Source organism: Zootoca vivipara, chromosome 9, assembly GCF_965207765.1.
Source record: "Zootoca vivipara chromosome 9, rZooViv2.hap1.1, whole genome shotgun sequence".
NCBI classification, from domain to species: Eukaryota; Metazoa; Chordata; class Lepidosauria; order Squamata; family Lacertidae; genus Zootoca; species Zootoca vivipara.
This window is the reverse complement of record NC_142592.1, coordinates 44,004,005-44,023,698: the sequence shown is the minus strand read 5'-3', so window position 1 is coordinate 44,023,698 and position 19,694 is coordinate 44,004,005. Positions and strand designations below refer to the sequence as shown.

The 19,694-nt window shown below is 47.5% G+C and overlaps 1 protein-coding gene across 3 annotated transcripts; it reads right to left on the bottom strand.

Moving 5' to 3' along the window:
- Positions 1–3,084: 3,084 nt before the first annotated feature.
- On the bottom strand, positions 3,085–18,495 carry LOC118090835 (arf-GAP with dual PH domain-containing protein 1). 3 transcript variants are annotated; one of them, XM_035127101.3, is made up of 12 exons: positions 18,156–18,495; positions 16,897–17,027; positions 14,738–14,829; positions 14,552–14,634; positions 12,362–12,474; positions 11,348–11,494; positions 10,066–10,149; positions 9,285–9,347; positions 7,167–7,238; positions 6,050–6,281; positions 4,126–4,165; positions 3,085–3,221 (listed from the first exon to the last, which is right to left on the bottom strand). In XM_035127101.3, exons 1-11 carry the CDS (start codon positions 18,247–18,249, stop codon positions 4,137–4,139), a joined length of 1,140 nt encoding a protein of 379 aa, XP_034982992.1. In that variant the 5' UTR covers positions 18,250–18,495; the 3' UTR covers positions 3,085–3,221; positions 4,126–4,136. The 3 variants fall into 3 exon arrangements, with proteins under 3 accessions (XP_034982992.1, XP_034982991.1, XP_060135839.1); XM_035127100.3 differs by having other exon boundaries at positions 3,085–4,165; XM_060279856.2 differs by lacking the exon at positions 4,126–4,165.
- Positions 18,496–19,694: the final 1,199 nt, after the last annotated feature.

The following is a 19,694-nucleotide window of genomic DNA, read 5'->3' as shown; positions in this document are numbered from 1 at the left end:
GTGGCGATGGGGGCGGGAGCAGCAGAAGGCTTTTGACTCCTTGCGAGGAATGCTGAGTAGCAGGAGCGTCCTTGCTCATTATGATGAGTCAAAGCCGCTGGTCCTGGCATGTGATGCCTCTCAATACGGTCTGGGGGCTGTGCTGAGTCATAGGGAACCGGATGGGTCGGAAAAGCCCATCTCTTTCTATTCCCGTACGTTGTCGCCCACAGAGCGCAACTATGCTCAAATTGATAAAGAGGCACTGGCTATTGTGTCCGGAATCAAAAGGTTCTATGATTATTTGTACGGTCGCCATTTCTCCATTGAAACGGACCACAAACCACTGTTAGGGTTGTTCAACCCAAACAAACAAACGCCACAAATTCTCTCCCCCAGAATGTTGCGTTGGTCAATATTCCTGAATGGGTTCCAGTACACCTTGACCCATGTGCCGGGGAAACAGTTGTGCCATGCTGATGCGCTGAGTCGATTGCCCCTTCCTGGCGGGAGCAATGAGGATCCTGCTCCGGCGGAGCACATTATGATGCTAGAAACACTTCCGGGGGCTCCTGTAACAGCTACGGATATAGCTGAGAAAACTAGGAAAGATGCTGTTCTCTCCCGTGTGCTCACTTGGGTGGGGAGGGGGTGGCCAGGTGGTCCGCATGAAGAAAAATTCAGGCCTTATGCGACAAGGCAGCACGAATTGTCCATGCATAAGGGTTGTCTCCTATGGGGAGATAGGGTGATCATCCCAGCACCACTGAGAAACAGGGTTCTTGAGACGCTTCACATGGGACACCCGGGAATGGTCAGGATGAAGTCGCTAGCCCGATGTTATGTGTGGTGGCCTGGAATGGACCAGAACATAGAACAATGGGTACGAACATGCAAGGCATGCCAAGAGGTGCGGCCAGATGTGGCCAGAGCACCAGTCCACTGGTGGGAGCAGTCCAGGACTCCCTGGAGCCGGCTGCACATAGATTTTGCTGGGCCATTCCAAGGGAAGGTCTTTTTGGTTATCGTTGATGCATATTCCAAATGGTTAGAAGTGGCGATGGTCCCTAGCATGGCATCAGCTGCCGTAATCAAGGTGTTGAGGCAGCTGTTTGCTACCCACGGGTTACCTGAGACCATTGTATCAGATAATGGGGCAGCTTTTGTATCCCAAGAATTCAGGGCATTCTTGGCTGATAACTTTATAAGAGGGGTCACATCCGCGCCCTTTCACCCATCCTCCAATGGGCAGGCTGAGCGCATGGTAAGAACAGCCAAAGAATCCATTGCGCGCTTAATGGAGGGTAACTGGTCGGCTCGCATTGCGCGAATGTTATTTTTGCAGCATGCGACGCCGTGTACTGCGACGGGCAAGTCGCCAGCCGAGCTGCTCTTAGGTAGAAGACTGGTAACGGTGCTGGATTATGTCCACCCAGATAAAATGCCAAACCGTAATTCAAGAGCAACCCCCCAGGCTGAGACTGACACAACAAGGTATCTCGCCCCTGAAGATCTGGTCTGGGTGAGGAACTATTCACGAGGTCCGCGGTGGGTGGCCGGTGTGATCACCCGGGCTAGTGGACCTGTGTCCTATTATGTGACCTTGGAAAATGGGCAAGTTTGGAAGAGACATATAGATCAGCTGAGGCGCCGGGTGCTCAGCAGGGAGGAGTCAGATAATTCATCCCTGGCTAATGACCCACAGCTGCAAGACCAGAGTGAAAATGGTCCAGAGGTACAGTCACCAGGGGCTTCAGCAAATGAACCAGGGTCTGCTAGTCCTCATGATGACGAGGTACAGGTCGGGGACCCTGAGATGTCTGGGACTCCATCTGTTCCTGATGAAACCCCTATAGCAGCCCCTCCACCACAGGTAACAGCCAATCCAGAACCTGCAACACCTGTTGTCAGGAGATCAGGTAGAAGTTGTAGGACCCCACAGTACCTGAGGGATTACGTCTGCTGTGCTCACTAGGGGGGGAGGGGTGTTGTGTATTGAGTCAAAGGATTTTATATCTGTATTATTATTGTCTGTATTTGCATTAGGATAAAGTAACTGCCTTTTGGTCCCAGAGGGTACAGCTACTATTGGTTCATTTAAGCTGCTGTATTTGGATCCTCTGTCTTATTGGTTTCCTCCAAAAGGCAGCACTGTGATTGCTTGATATTGTTCCCTCCAAAATGTATCCCTTCCTAGCTAGTCCCCTGTCCCTATAAATGTAGCTTTCCTCTCCTCAGTCTTCAGTCTTGTTCACTTTAATAAAGAGCTGTTACTAGAGAACTGTCTCCAGCATGTTTTGTCAAGAGAGCTGAAATCACAAACCCCACGTCACAACAGGGACTCTGGTGCCTCCTATCAGTAAACTGTTCCTCCAGGGAGTGAGTCTGATGCTGAGCTGTCTCCTCCGACACAAAGGACATGAAGATGCCATTGCTGACACCAACAAACCTCATGGGCTCAACTCACTAGCAGGTGTCTCCATTTGCTTGCCAAGACCAGAAATGTCTGCCATTTGCCATGCTAAGGCTTGTGCCCTTCCTGCTCTTCAAAAGAAAATAGTGGGAGGGAGAGTGTCGCTTGTTGGATCAATGTCTCAGCTCATACTTAGCCATGCATTTGACCTGTCATGTGATAATCAATCACATGACACAGCACACACACTATTTGAATGGCAATGCCCATCAACTTGGGGAGGGGAGGATAGCTCCCTCATATCTTTTGATGGGGGGGGGCAAAGGGACCTCAGCCCCTAGGAGTTGGCTCCTATGCCTGCTGGACCTTTAACCCTTGCCTTGGGCAGACAGAGAAACCTGAGTTCGAGTTCTTCATCTGGCAGAGAGGGCTAGGACCCCCACTTTCTCATCTGGCAGGCTCATCTGCTAACTGCAGAGATCTTGGATCAGAGAAGAGGGCCAAGCAGGCTGGCGAGAATCCCCAAGAACTTGTCTATAAAGAATAAGTTGTGTTGTTATAGCTGTCTCTTGAGTAGGGGTGTATATTCATTGTGGAAAACAAATGGAAAATGAAAGGAACAAGCCCCATTCGTTTCTTTCGGTTTAGTTAGGACAGCATATGTGAATTCAAATGGAAGAGTTCTGAACAAGAACAACAACAACATATTTCATTTGATTATTTTTCACTCATTTCCGCTGGGATGAAGAAATAGAAATAGTCTGGAGCAGCTTATACAGGTCACAGAAAGTTGATGTGGAGAGGACAAGAGGCAGAGAGATCAATGCATCTGTCAGGTATAAAATGGGGTCTATTAAAAAAGGTACACCAAAATTATCATGCCAAGTTACAAGCAGAGGAATAGGTGGTTCTCCACTGAAAACTAGGAATACCTTGGAGGATATGCCTTATAAAAAACTGATACCCTTTGACCAATCTGCCTGAAATTATTTGGCTGGTCTGATGCTTTGGGGAGATAAGTTGTGTGTGTGTGTGTGTGTGTGTGTGTGTGTGTGTGTGTGTGTGTGTGTTTCTTGGCCAGTTTTAAGAGGGAGGCATGCATGACTGGACCACCCAGAACAGTCTCTGTACTCATGACAGTCCTCGTTTTTCTACTGGAGGCAACAGTATGAACTCAAAAGACAAGCGCTGCTGCAGGGAACTTGAAGTCAAGAGAAAGATGGCAGGTTTATCATGGCTTTGAATAGATAGCAAAGTGGGGAAGCCTGGCAGCTAGGACATCAGAATAACCAGAGAGTGAGAGACATGGGGCAACAGTAGAAGCAGGAGCAAAATAAAATACTCATCAGTTTGGTACATATACACACAGCTGTTTTGATGAGTGGGTTTTTTTTTCTGTCTTCCTGTTGAAGCCTTGAATAGACAGCAGCCAACCAATAGCAAGCAGTAGTAAGCCACAGAGGAGGGCCCCTGCATATAGCATGACCAATAGAAAGCAAGCCTGCCAAGCCTATGGTGGGACAGGACAAACGATGCCTCAATTGATCAGCCCCTGCGCTTTCCCTCTGGATCCGTTGCTGATCAAAATGGCAGAAAGCTCTGCTGTCCAAATGGAGCCCAACCACGAGGCGCTGGAATATAGCAAAGCAGCTTCTTTGAGAAAGGATGCGTTCTTTAACCCTGTGTTTCCCAAGAGGGCAGACCAACAAGTAGAGAAGCAGCAAGTCTCTCACCTTCAAAGATGTTAGGGCTTCAGCTTGAAATAAGCTTCAACTGTAGGAAAACAGAGGAGGCATCAGAGCAGGGAGGGACGAGTTCTGCAGTTACATATATTCTCAAACAGAATTGAGTGTTGGGCACAAGGAATGCAGATTTTGTTTTATCTTCTAATTTAAGTTTCCAGTTCTCAAGGGTGCAGAGACAAGCTTTCAAGGATGTGGACAGTGCCTGGTAAAATCACAATAAAGTCAGGGTAGGGTTTCCAGAGGTCAGCCACAGAAACACCCATAAGACCAGATTCTGGGGCACAGATCAGAGGCCCTGCAGCCTCTGAGTTTCCTAAAACAATGTCCCCACAATAGTTGACAGTCTCCAGTGTCTTTAGAAAAAAATACAGTTGAGGCACTGCTGCAAGCAAAGCAAACAGGTGTGGCTGTGTCCAGGGGCAGCCTGAGCACTGGAGAGAGTGGGAGCAACCGTTTGCTCTGAATGCAGCAGCACACTCACTGTAAAAAGAAGAGTTAGCTGCAACATGGAGAAATAAGAAGATAGAGAGGCAGAGAAGATGAATTTTTTGCTTCTCCGGGCCAGGGCTGATGTAGGAGACCCCCGCTCCCCTGTGCTGCTTTAAGAGCAAAAATGCTGCAATGTATGTGAGCATGTACGAAAGCTGTTCATCTGAGCCTGCTGAACATGTACATGTGTTTTCGGGGGCGGGGAAGAGAAAGTGTTGTGGTGTGATATGATATGATATCATATGTGGTGGACTTGTAAAAGGGTATTGGGAAATGATATATAATGAATTGAAAAAAATGTTTTAAAAGTAAAGGTAAAGGGACCTCTGACCATTAGGTCCAGTCGTGACTGACTCTGGGGTTGCGGCGCTCATCTCGCATTATTGACCAATGGAGCTGGCGTATAGCTTCCAGGTCATGTGGCCAGCATGACAAAGCCGCTGCTAGCCGCTCCTGCTAGGTGGGCAGGAGCTGGGACCGAACAACGGGAGCTTACCCCGTCGCAGGGATTCGAACCGCCAACCTTCTGATCAGCAAGCCCTGGGCTCAGTGGTTTAATCCACAGCACCACCTGCATCCCGTTTTAAAAGTACATTAAAAAAAAAACAAAACCCAGAGTCCTTTTTGTTGGGAATAATTCAGAGGGAAATTCCCTGGTGTCAAAAAAGACTATTTATGTATGCTACTACTGCGGCTCGTTAGCCCCAAAATGGAAAATGAGCAACTAAAGAAGAATGGCAGCTTAAACTGATAGAATACGCGCAGCTTGCAGATTTAACATACAGAATAAGAGAACAAGAAGAATGTACGTTTAAAGAAGACTGGGAAATGTTTACTGAAGATATGGGTGAGAATTGCGTGCATTAAAAAACGCTGGTAGCATTAAGATAAATTCAACAGGGTAAATAAGTTTTGATGGATGTAACAATGGTTTACAGAATGGTTTAGTTCATGTAAAATATGCAGGGGATGTATGGCATGCAAAATGGACCACGGAAAGAGAAGAAGGGAAGTCATTGATTTAAGGTTGCTTAAATGAGTATTTTGAAATGTAAATCATAGAATCATAAAGTTGGAAGAGACCACAAGGGCCCATCCAGTCCAACCCCCTGCCAAGCAGGAAACACCATCAAAGCATTCCTGACGTATGCCTGTCAAGCCTCTGCTTAAAGACCTCCAAAGAAGGAGACTCCACCACACTCCTTGGCAGCAAATCCCACTGTCGAACAGCTCTTACTGTCAGGAATGTTATATATGAGAGAGAGAGAAGGTTGTGGTGATGCAGGTGGAGGGCAGAGGGCCCTCCCAAAACTTGCTGCACCTCTGGTCTGGAGCAAGAGAGGGTGACAGCGCTTGACTTCTCCATATAGATCCCTGCCACACACACCCAAGTGCCCAAGAAGGAAGTCTTTCTGACACTTACTTGCATATTCCTGGGGTGTCATGGGCTGCTCTATAACGTGCCTGAAGGCTGCAATCCACTCTTGCTGCTCCCTCTCAGTCTCACAGGTGAAGAGGTACTCCCGGTCAGGTGTGATAATGGTGATGCCGTACGGCCAGGTGAAGGTGCCCTGCGTGCCGGTTGGCAGCCCTTGCCGGACACCATATCCATGCCCATCACTACCTACGAACACTTCACCTTTCGCAAAAGCATCCTGCAAGGTAGGAGGGAAATGGGAGACGCGCCTTAGCAACCGAGAGCACACACTGGACCAGGATGAAAACTCTGATGGGGCCGTCAACCAGAGGCTTTTTTTATTAGGAATTTTAGGTGCAGATATACCAGAAACGATTATTTATGTATGCAATGACAGCAGCGCGGATACTACAGGGCCAGAGATGGAAAGAAGACAAAGTCCTGACCAGAGACGAATGGTTGATGAAGATGATGGACTGTGCCAAAATGGCCAAGTCCCATTATCCCCAGCCAGCATGGCCAGTGGTCAGGAATGATGGGGGCTACAGTCCAAGAACACCTGGTTCTCTGTTCCTGCCAATGGCTCATCCAGTCCAGTGTCTTGTTTTCACAGTAGACAGCCAAGTGCCAAGCCTGCAAGCAGGACTTGAACACAAGACCACTCCCTCATGCCTTGTGGTTTCCAGCAGCTGATATTCAGAGGCATTGCTGCCTCCAACCATGGATGCAGAGGACAGCCATGACGGCTAGTAGCCACCGATCGCCGTCTGCTCCATGAATTTCTCCCACTCTCTCTTAAAGCCGTCCAAGTTGGGGGCCATCCCGTGGGAACAGTTCAAGGTTTCAGGAGCCGTCTCTCTGCACCTGTTTTGAGCTTGCCACTGGTCAGAGAGGGGGGGAAACCCAGCTTTAACGAAAGTCTGACGGGCAGAAAGCAAGCATTAAAACTTTAGGTTCCTAAATCAGCATGGCAACAGGAGCCGGTGTGATAGTCAGCAACCCTGCTCCTGTTTCAAGCAACACAAGATGTCTATTCATCTGCTGGAAGACAGTGTAACATAGTAAAGAACTGAGAGCAGAGCAAAGTAGGAGGCAATAAGGGGCAATCCGATTGCTGGCTTACCATAGGATCCTTGAAGTACATCAGCCTTCGGTGGTCCAGAGTGAACCAGCGCTTCTTGAAAGACTCCTTTTGCTGCAGAAGAACCAGAGGTGTTTACAAGAGGTTGGAGCCCTCTCCTGGTCAATCTTCAAAAGTGACTTTAGGAGTGCATTGAAATTGAAATACAGTGGAACCTCGGTTTGCGACTGCCGTTTATGACAAACTCAGAGAACGACTGCCGTGGACCTGGATTACATCTGGGTTCCGCGCGCACGGATGTGCAGAAGCAATCTGCGCAGTGCGCGCGTGTGCAGAAGCGCTCTATCGACGCTTCACACATGCGCAGAAGTGTGCCTTCAGCGAGCGACGGACTCGGGGAGTGACCGGCTCCCCAGAACGGGTAGTCGTCGTAAACTGAGGTACCACTGTACTTTATTGTCACTTGCACAACTTTTACAAGTTTTTGAGATTACACAAATCAATTCCTATATCACATGTGCCCTAGTAGCACAGAGTTAAGAGGGCCCACCCAGGCTGTTGTTTATTGCAGGTACAGTGGTACCTCGGGTTACAAATGCTTCAGGTTACAAATGCTTCAGGTTACAGACGCTGCTAACTCAGAAATAGTACCTCGGGTTAAGAACTTTGCTTCAGGATGAGAACAGAAATCGTGCAGCAGCAGCAGGAGGCCCCATTAGCTAAAGTGGTGCTTCATGTTAAGAACAGTTTCAGGTTAAGGACGGTCCTCCGGAACAAATTAAGTTCTTAACCAGAGGTACCACTGTATTCTACAACATTAGTAGTGGGTTTTTTCCCTACTTTAATTTGTTCTACAATGCTTCCCCAGTACTACCACATTAAAGCTGTCTGGGGAGTGTGTGTGTGTGTGTGTGTGTGTGTGTGTGTGTGTGTGTGTGTTAGAAGATACCATAGCAGGACAAAAATATACCAGAACACTTGTGGTATAAAATATTATGGGATACCAGTGGAATTCAGCCCGTTTAAAAACGGGCGCTAGAGCGCGTGTCTCGGCAGAAGCCGGGGCCGCGGTGCCACCTCCTCGGCCAGGACACCATGGGCGCCGCTAGGAAAAGGAGAGGTGTTGGGGCTCAGGCAGCCAAGGGGCGGAAAGGAGGCGGCGGTGGGTGGATCCCAGGGCCAGCGAGCCTACTCCTCCTCTTCCAGCAGCCAGCCAGAGGCTATGGCGACGCCCGTGAGGAGCTGCGAGGGGCGGCCGGAGCTGCCGGGAGATGGGAGGAGGGGGTCCCACCATTGTCGCGCTCCTGCTGCTGCTGCTGGAGGAGGAGGAGGAAGGAAGGAGCCCGGAGCTCGAGGCGGCCTCCCCGGCGGCCCCCTCGGCTCGACGCCCGCCGCCTCGGCCCGGGCCGCCCTCCTCAGCCCGCCGCCTCCTCAGCTGCACATGGCAGCGGTGACTCTGCCGCTTTCCCGGTGTCTCTGCCGCTTCGCCGGTGTCTCCGGCCCGAGTCCTGGCGCCGCTGCCTGGCCCGAAGGAGCCTCCGCCGGGGCGAAGGCAAGCGAGGCGCTGAGTTGCGGCTCTCTTTCCCCGGCGCCGCTTCCTGCCTTTGCCCCTGGCCCGAGAGGCGGCAGTTCCTGGCGGCTGCTTGCCGTCATGTCCCACCAGACCGGCATCCAAGGTACTGAGCCCCTTGGTCTGCTGGTCGTAGGGGGGGAAGGGGGCTAAAGCAGCCTCCTCCTCCTCCTCGCTCTTTAGCGCAAGCACACTGAGGCGCTTGTCCGGCTGGGAGCGGCAGTTGGCAGAGGGGTGGGGGGGGAGAGCGTGTGCGTGTGTGTGTACGTCGTCTCTGCTGTCCAATCCCTGTGTCCCTGGGGCCCATGCGCAGTACCCCAGGGACACACCGGACAACTGGACGCAGGGACAACTTGGACATTATTATATAGGATGTAATGATTGGAAGTGAAGCAGTGTGACTGCCTCAACCTTAATCTCACAAGATGCCTTCTTGCTGTTTTCATTTTGCTGATAGTTGACTCTTGGGCTAAACCTTGGGCAGGTGATTTAAAAAAAAAAGCAACAACATATTGTCACTTCCCAATAGCTTCTGAGATGAACAGAGATTTAAAATGAATATAGAAACCTAAATAAATAAATTGATATACCCTGGGCCCAGTCTTCTCCATGTAGCCTTCTTTCAGGAAATTCCGAGTCAGCCGGCTTTTGAGCTGCAACAGAAGGACAGCTTTTGACTTATCAGAAATGGCTGGGAGGACACTCAAACAATATGCATAATCAAAGTTTTGGATAGACTGGAAATGGGGTGGGGTAGGGTAGGGTAGGGGAAAACGTATTTTTACCCAAGGTATCAAAACAACTAGTTCTGTCCAGCCAAACATGCCAGCTCCCCCCCCCCCCACACACAAAATGCCTAATGCTGTCCCAACCAAAAACACACACTCTACCCAATTTCACTTTGAGTCAAAGATGGCCAAAGAGCTTAAAGCAATTCGATTTGCAATGACACTAGGAAGTCAGTTAGTCTGTAGTGCAGCCTTGAAAGCAGGCTATGCAGGAGAAATTCAAGCACATGTTAAAAATTTAGGTCTCTGCAGTCAAAGTGGATTTACGTGCTCTGTTGCCCCAGCACAACAGATCCACTTTTAAAGAAATCAAACCAACTGCAAAAAATGCAGTTAAGAAATGGAATGCACTGAAAAGTGTGGGATAAACAAGGCAATGTGTAAACACCAAACAAACACCTGACATGACAATCAGGATGAATGCTGCTGTCACATAACTTTCCTGCAAATAAATCAAAACGAATGCTCAATAAAGACCAGTCATAGTCCCATCTCTGCACAAACTTTGTGCAAGAAAATCAGGATGAATGTTGGATAAACAGGCTGCCTGAAGGAGCCCAATCTTGTTCCATAACTTCCTTACCTCTTGATCACTGGCAACAGGAAAGGCCACCTTCAAATAGTGGAATTGTACTGCGCGGATTGCATTGAACCAGTCCACAATTTCCTAGATAGAGGAAGGGCACACAAAAGAACAATGAACCGGAAGCCTGACCCCCAAGCAGGTATGTTGTTGTTGTTGTTGTTTAGTCGTTTAGTCGTGTCCGACTCTTCGTGACCCCATGGACCATAGCACGCCAGGCACTCCTGTCTTCTCAGAAGGTATACTCAGAAGCAAATCTCGTTGGTTTCTAAGAAAAGCCAGCTCCAATCTAGACCAGTATCCTGCTTTTATAGCGGCGAAACCCACGGAAAGCCCACCTGCAGAATGTAAATGCAACAGCACCCTCTCCACTTGTGATCCCCAACAGCTGGTATTTAGAGGCACACTGCCTCCGACAGTGTAGGCAGAACTTAGCCATTGTGACAAGTAAACACTGGTAGCCTTATCCTCCATGAATTTGTCTAATCCCCTATGCCTATGGAACTTCCTTCCTGGTAAGGTTGCAGCATGTGACTGAGGAACCCAAAGTCCAATTGAATAAAGTTCCTGGGCAACATCAGTGAACATCTCCCACAGCTAGAATTCATAATAATCCAAAGAGCATCCTTCCCCACAATGGTTTCCTACCACGGCCATATTTACTGGCAGTGCTAAGGACTTGTATTTAATTTGCAGCTGTTGCAGCCATTGCTAAGTTCAGATGGTGTGAGAGATGAGGAAAGGGAGTCTGCCTTGGACACAAAGATTTCCAGACATGAAGCAAGAAGGATCTGGGTTGTCTCCAATGGCGGACTTTGACCTCTAGTACAATTTATGCGAGATGTGGGCAGGCCCCAGGCTTCTTGGGTCAACTTTGTGTTTTTTTATTAGAACCCCTAAGACCCACTAGCCAGAGCCAGGTGCAAAACACATGCAGTTGATATTGAAGAAAGGCTGCTTCTGAGCACATTTCTGAACCTAGGAATGTTTTTGGCACCAGAACGGAAACTAGGCTCACAAGCCTTTCGCACAGAAGACCACTCCTGTTTAGCTTTCTTCATTTCAGCAGCCCAGTTAGATGGATAAAGTCATTTTGCTGTTGCTGTTGTCAAGCTATTGAGTCAGAAACCAATGCTGACCTACTGCGAATCACCCAGAGATCTACCTGTGTCACTCCCTATCTAGACCATCTTCTGATAGAAGACGCTGACTCTGTCAAATCCAGGCTTTCTCCACAATTTCCTACAGTGCCACACCATACTGCTAGCCAAGGCCCCTGTACCTTGCCATCCTCGTGATAAAGGAAGATGTTGCGAGTCTTGTTCTCTTTCAGGTAGGTGATCTGCAGGCCATTTGGGTTCCCTGTCTTCTCTGGCTGGAACGTGGCATTGACAGTGTCAATTTTAACAACTACTTTTGGTTCTTTGGCCTGCAAAGAAGATAATGTTGGTATTTATACAACAACACTGGTGCACAAGGGATCTTGCAGAGCTTCATAGGCAAAAATAAAAACAGGGGCAGGCCCTTAACAGTTTAAAGTGTGAAGAGATGTGAGATGACAGGGGCAATGCAAGGGCAACTCAGGTTTCCTTACGGCACTGCAAAGAAAATTCTGAAGCATCCTTCTGAAGACTGTAGGAAAGGTTGCCCATTCCGGGTTGGGATTGTGGGATGGAACACTGGGGCAGACAAGTCACAACAGTTCCTAGAGTGTCCACTAACAGGAACTCACCTGGAGGGACACCTGACTAAGTTCAGTTCCTGTTCCTCCAGATATGCAGATGAGATGGATTAGCTGGCAGAAAAACGCCCCTAGCCAGCAGCCATTCTCTCTCTTAGCCTTTTCTCCTTCAACGGGAACACATCTCCAGAGAATCTCCAGTTAGGATGGTTCTCCCTCTTGGCCTGCTGCCAAGAGAGAGACCAGATGGAGCCTCACTTTACTAAGTAGGCTATTTGTAACTTTTCTACGTAAGCCTGCCTTTCTGAGATTATGCTGTTAACTCAGGATGTCATGTGAGTAAACTCTATCTTATTTTAATACTATTGTGTCGTGTATTTCTTTTAAGAGGGACTAAGGGGATTTGCCAGGAAGTATAATATTGAAGTGTAATATTGTACAGGTTTTAGCAAACCTAACGTTCACGCTTTGCTGCGCACAAAAGGGGAATGTCACTCTGCTGATATTGGAAGCTTGCTAACACAAGCTTGGATAGGATCTATCTAATAATATATCCTAATCCACATCCCTAATATTCCCACAGGGATGCACTCACACAAGTAGATTGCTACTCACATCCTGTTTGACAAAATACTTGAGACAGCCCTCTCTCTCGGACAGCAGAAACCTGCGCGGAAGATACTGCCCGTTGTCTCTGCCTCGCTTCCACAGGATCCCTTCCTTCAATCCTAGGAGGAAAATGCAAGTTGGAGCTTACATGCCCTGGCCAGAATGGAGACATCAGGCAGCCCAAGACACACAGGAAGCTGCCATGTACTGTATCAGGGTTGCCTACAGACTGCCAGTATGTAGTGGGAGAAATTCCAGCATATACTGGGAATTTAGGTTCATGCAACTGAAGTGGATTAAAGTGCCCTGTCATCCTAGTGCAAAAAATCCACTTACACACACACACACACACGACTTTTTGCACCTAGGAAAGCAATGGGGGAATGCACTGAAAAGTGTGGAATGAACAAATGATTAAGGGGAAGAAGCAAACACACCACGCAAGCACGGGAGGATGAATGCTCAGCCACATAACCTCCTTGCAAGCAAACCACAACAAATACTCAATAAAGAAAGACCAGACATTGCCTAACCTCTGCCTAGGCTTTATGCAAGCAAATATGGATTAATGCTCAATGAAAAGGCTGTCTGGAAGAGGCCTATGTAGTTGCTCCTGCATCTCACTTACCTAGTGCATTTGTAAACAGATTATACCAGGCTATTTGTCCATCTAGTCCAGGCTCCCTCAACCTTGGCCCTCCACATGTTTTGAGATTACAATTCCCATTATCCCTGACCACTGGTCCTGCTTGCTAGGGATCATGGGAGTTGTAGGCCAAAAACATCTGGAGGGCCGAGGTTGAGGAAGCCTGATCTAGCCCAATATTCTCTGTTTTGGTTGGCAGTAGTCCTTCAGGGTCTCAGTCAGAGAAAGGTATTTCCTATCACCTTCTCCCTCATCATTTAATTGGTGATCTCAAGAGGACTGAACCTGGGGCCTTCTGCATGCAATAGTGCGGCTCTGCCACTGAGCTATGGCCCCTGCCAGTGAACTATTGACGTTTCTGTACAGCAGATACATACTGCCCTACAGTGACCAAACCCCTCCATCATTCTACTCCAAAAGTCTACATATTTTAGCACAGTGCATTCTCCTCCATGCCGTCAGGGTGAGAGACATCCTAGACGAGAGATGATCGAGGAATTATTTGATCTGTGTTATTAAGGACTAGCTACTTAAGTTCTAGCTTCCACTTTTCCTATGACCGTTCCTTGTGTCTTTTTACAGATGTGTGACAGCAACAATTCAGCAGGTAGCCCTTTCCTCCAACGCTGCCAGAAAAAAGCATCATTGAATTTCTGAAGTCTTTTTTTGGGGGGGGGGAGGCTTTGCTATAAGAAAAAGTAGCAGCCATGCTATAAGTACTTCAGTTCTAAAAGGGTGGAAGGTGGACCTCAAAACTGCTCTGCCTGCCCCCACTGAGGAAGTATTCACACAGAGAGATGGTCTTCCACTCTGTTTTCACACCCTTTGCTACATACAGGCCACAAGCACCGAATTACAATTCTTCCTGTTTCACAGGTAAACCATTTCCTCTGGTGAGCAGCCCTGATTATGTCATTTCATGACCCACTCCAGGAGTTTGAAGGAGGGAAGACAATGTGCCAAATTGTCTTTCTCTTTAAAACTCTTTGAATCTGCACCTGGCATCCCGGGGGCAGTCACAAGAACCCCAGGATCTTGATAGGCCCCGCTAAAAACACCTGTCACAAGCAGGGCCAGATTAGGTTTGATGAGGCCCTAAGCTACTGAAGGTAATGGGGCCCTTTATACATCCAGCTGTCGCTGCTTTTTGTGTTGAATGTATGCTATATGGTAATTTATGGACCAAATAGGTATCTAAAGCCATTTGCACATGTTGCCATGCAACCCGTCCATGCAGAATGTAGGCGCCCTATATATAGAAATTAGCAAACCAGTGATATTTTGGGGAGCAGGCGGGGCGCATTACTTACATCATAGGAACCTACACAACACAAAACACTGTTGCTGTATGTACATTGGCTTTATTTTATTTGTTTTTTATCTTAAATTTTGGAAATGTAAATACAGGTGTTTTTTCCTTTAAACTTTTCTGGGGGGCCCCAAGAGAGTGGGGCCCTAAGCTATAGCTTGTTTAGCTTATACATAAATCTGGCACTGGTCACAAGGCTGCTAGCTTTTCAGAGGGATTGATTCCACTGCAGAATGATTACCATTGGAATACGGCGGATGTTTTCCTGGCTCCGTGAATTCTTTCCGTTCATATTTGGCTCGTACCCACTGCTCTCTCAGGACTCTGTGGGAAGTCGCAAGAGATGATATAGTGACAGGTAAGACAAATCTTGCAATGCACAACCCCACACCCTTTGTCCCTTTCCAGATGGAGATTCGGCACTTACTGGCAATCAGTATGGACTGGGCGGTAATAGTACATAGGAACATGGGCCTCATACGTTGCCTTGGCCACTGCATTCCCGTGCTGCATCAAAAACTAAAAAGGGGAAGATGCACAAGTTACTGCTCATACACTTTTCATGTAAGCCAGCCTTCCTCAACCTGGTGCCCTCCACATGTTTTGCACTCCAACTCCCATCAGCCCCAGCTACCTGGGATCAGCTGACAGAGATGCTCTCCTGGGTGGTCCTACTTTTATGTACCACCCCTAAAATTTTCAAGAGCCTTGCCACCTACAACTCTGCACAATATCCATTGTCTGTGCAGCTAATTGTCTCCCAAAATCAGAACGTGATGAACTGGGGAGATTAGGCTGAAATCACATTCTGGGATTCTGTTATCAATGAAATCAGGGCCATTTTACACATTGCAAAGCTGTCCTCCAACTAGACCCTAGAGTGGGTTGGTGGGGAGGAAAAAACCTCCAGGCTGAATGCCAGCCTTGGGCTGCCAAAGGGTCCAAGTTGGCCTGCAAGGCAATTTCTCCAAACCACATCCACTTGTCAATCATCTGATGTTACTGGGTGATATCAGCGGATGGACAGGGTTCATTCCTGCTGGGTGCAGTTTTCCCAGTGTATTCCAAGCGGGAAACATACTGACAAAGGAGACCCCTGCAGCCAGCAGGACTGAATTCTCCACTGACCCCTCCAGCCTGTACCCCACACAGGTCAACTTGGACAGGTGGGTGAGACCACCTACCTGCCAGTCATCTAACAGGTGGACAAGCCCTGAGCTACAAAATGGCATTGAGCTGAAGACAAAGCTTAAGAAATCATACCAAGAGGTTTGGTTACAGAAGGAAATTTCTAAGCACAGTGGTCAAAAAGCTCTGTGTTGCATTTCCAACAACATATTCGGTGGAACGTGGTTTTAAGTGTGGTCATCCAACTTCTCTCCAAGCAATGAAACAGACTCCAGATTACTAAAGGTGGTGATTTAAGACTCTTGCTACGTGACTTTAAACCAGACACTGGGAAACTGGTATCACTTCATCAAGCCCATCCAACGCATTTAGAATTTGCAGAACAGTGAAATAGTTACTAAATGTATCTAAGACTCTAGTTAAATGACTTTCAAAAGCTGGTATCACTCGATCCAGTTCATCAATTTTGCTGAATTACTTAAACTAAATTGTTTCAATTGGATTTTGAATTAACTTTTACTGTTTCGAATTTTATGGTTCTATTATTGGCCTTGGTGGGTCACGCAAACCACTATTCTGAATGATGCTTTTTGTAGGGTAGGGGGCACTGGGGATGAGCTTATTGAACCAAAAGGGCAGTGGCCTGAAATAGTTTGGGAACCACTGATTGAAAGCACATTTAAAGCATATACCCCCCCCTCCAAAACAATCATGGGAACTGTAATTTACCCCATCACAAAGCTACAGTTCTCAGCACCCTGAAAAAAACTGCAGTTTGCAAGATTATTGGGGGGGGGTGTTTAAAATGTATGATTTATGTGCAGCCCAATATAAAATGCTCATCCAAAAATACAGATGAAATCAACAAAAATTAAAAACAAGTACACATAATAAAATTGCATGTCTATAAGTCTGGCACCCAAATGTTTTCATTCTTCAGCATGGACCAGTGACTTTCAGGCAGTTTGCAAGCTTTGTTCTTGATCACAAAATCCTGCTGCTATTGAACTCCCTGCTAATGAGATCTGTGGCTAGGCCCCAGATCACTGTTTCAGATTTGTGACAAACAATTCAAACCCTTTTGCTACACTCACAAAGCAATCCAGGCTTTGGGGTGGAGGAGAGGAAGGAGTCAGCCACACGGTTGTGGCCACCTGAGTGACTCTGCATCTAACACACATCCCTATCTCTCCTATTCCACGCTTATGCACCAGCCACATCACCATGACATTTGACCTCTACAAGGCCCCAGGGGTCCCCTCCTTCCCTGACACAGCAACCTCAGGAGAGCTCAACCTTTTCTCATCCTCCATCTTACATTTCTGAAGCTTCGTGCTCTCCTTTCTTCCCTTCCCTCTTTACTGCCAGCATTCTTGAGAGAAAAGAGGGGGGAATCGTTTGCATCTCCTGTGCAAATATATCATCGAGTGAGTAGCTTCTTGGGGACACAAGACGCACCTGCACTTGACCTTCATCCCAGTGGTCCATCCTTAGTGACTTGACTTTGCTGATGTCAGAGATGTTGCGATGAATCCCTGAGCAGTTTAAGCAGAGGAAGACTCCCAAAGTATAGGAGGCCCAGTCAGGGTCTAAGGGGAATAAAAGTGTATCAGTGGTTGGAGACTGGGTATTATATTTATTTAATAAACAGGCTGGAACACCACCACCACCACCCAAAAAAAGTTCTTGAGCGGCCTTGTTTGACTAATATATAAGTGGAGTCCTGCTGGATGCTGACAAAGGCTCTTCATCACCCTCTTCTTAGTGACCAGCCAGAGGCCTGTAGTAATCCTATACAAGCAGAACCCGAGCACAGTTTAGGTTTGCCACAATCATTCCAGGCCAACCTTCTAAGGTCCACTCTCCATCCGCCATCCTGACAGCCCCAAACTCAAGGCAAGAGAGAGGGCATTTTCTGCAGCAGCCCCCAAGTGATGGAATTCCCTCACCACAAAGATGTTTCTGTCACCTTCATTATCAAGCTTTCTTCATGGGTTTGAAGATGCAGTTCTTCACCAAGGCCATTGACCCTTGAGAGGCATACATTTTAGGCCTCACTGACGGAAATTTGTTTAAAACTGTTTCTAAATGCCGTTATTTTACTTCGTTGTGGCCCACCCTGGGATTTCATGTCACATGGCGGGACCGTTATTAGAATCCAAGAAGACTTTCCAATCAGCCAGTAACACTTCAGGGGGTGAAGCCATGGGTGTGGCCTGATAAAGGTGCAAGGGCTAAACAGAGAGGTACAGGGGGCCACAGCCAGCCTCCCAGGCTTGAGGTCCCCAAACCCCTGCCTTAGCACAACAAACTCACTTTTAAAACAGCAAGGAATGAATGAATGATTAATGGAAATATATATGAATGCCCTGCGCACACTTTAGGATGAATGCTCATTGTCTTATAACATACCCTCAAACAAATCAGAACGAACACTCAGCAAAGACCAGATATAATCTAATCTCCATGGAAGCTTTGTGCAAGCAGATCAGGATGAGTGCTCAATGCGCAAGTTATCTGGAGGAGCTCCAGGCTAGATAAAGCGCACAATGCCCAAACCTGCCTGGCCCCCAAAGGGCACAGCGCTGCTTCTCCTTCATTAATTCCCCACAACCCGCCACTCCTTCCAAGGAACGGTCATTTCTTTGACTGCAGACGTCCATCACGTTTGCTAGCTGTCCTCCACGTCTGCCCTGAAGCCTCAAAAATTGATTTACCAGGTTCCCCGCAATCTGCACACAAGGCATTCTCTTCTCTGCTCCACACTTCCTTGAGGGTGTTCACATTCCTGCCATCTTCTGTAGCCATCATCTCTGGAATGCCTCAGAACCCTCCGGGGCGGAGCGGAAATTTGCCTCCTTGGTACCTGTGATCACACGTCCACCTTGCACAAGAGGTAAATTTGGAGAACTTTTAGAGGGTGTTTTTTTTCCTCTTTTAAGGGAGGGAGCGGCAGAGACACAGCTGCCTCTGTGTGAGGCAGCTGGAGTGGTAAGAAAATGCTTGCAAGGGAAAGGAGCCGAGGCTGAGGTGTTAGCTGCAGGCGGAGGCAGCAACAGCAGCGGCAAAGGACGCTGTGCCTGTGGGTATTAAGGGAAGTGCAGCGATTAAACATAAAAACCGGTTTTTCCACATCTCGCAGGGCTAAAGGCCAAGCCCGAGAAAAAGGAACTCAAGCAGCACACAAAAGTGATAAAATGCAGCACAACCCACATTCGTTACTATGCCCTTGTTTGTTAAAAAGATTCTTAAGAGTGCTCCTAAGGTTACACAAACACTCCCTTTGGTCTTATCTAAGAGACAAGAGATTGTAGCTTGACCAAGCCCACAGAACGAAGCAGTGGCAAAGGCTAGAAGGCTCCCTGAAGCAACCTTTGCCAACCTGGTACCCCTGAGATGTTGTTGGGACTCTCATCTCCCACCAGCAATGCTATAATCTAAAAATGCTAAGTTGACAGTATTGCATGCATGCAAACCCCTTTTAAAGCTTAGGCTGCAATCCTATGCACCCTTACTTGGGAATAAGGCCCACTGGGCTCCATAGACTTAAATGTGTGGTGGTGGTAGTGGGGATTATTGGTTTTTGTTCTTATTTTTATTATGTATTTTGTGCATTTTATATTGTAATTTTGTGTTGCAAACTGCCCTGAGATCTACAGATATAGGGTGGTATACAAATTTTAATAATAATAATAATAATAATAATAATAATAGTATGGTAGTAGAAATAGAAAACATCAGCTTACTGAAGGAGAGGAGATGCATAGCAATACAGTAGTTGGCAATTGTAGCTGATGTAGTTGGCAATTTTAGGCTGCAGTCCAGTACTACAGAGTTACTTACAAGTACATCCTGTTGAACTCAATGGGTCTTTCTTCTGAGTAGACATGCACAGGACTGCAGTTAACCACAGAACCAAAACCTTTCCCAGGACAGCAGCCATGTCTTTAAAAAAAACAAGAAACGGGGCACCTTCGACTAACCAATTTGTTACGGCTATAGATCCGCTCCATTAGATGCATGAAGCAATTTTCAGAGGGAAAGAAGGCTTGCCTCTTGCAACAATAAACTGAGCTAGTCTTTTAAGAAGGCGCCACCAGGCTGCACTATAACTCTCAGATTCTCGTTGCATTTTCCCCTTCAAGACAATTCTGGACACTCTATAGTTTTCCCCTTAGAGTCCTAGAATTGTAGAGTTGAAAGGGACCCCAGGGGTCATCCAAACCCCCCCCCCAGCTGTGCAGGAATCTTTTGCT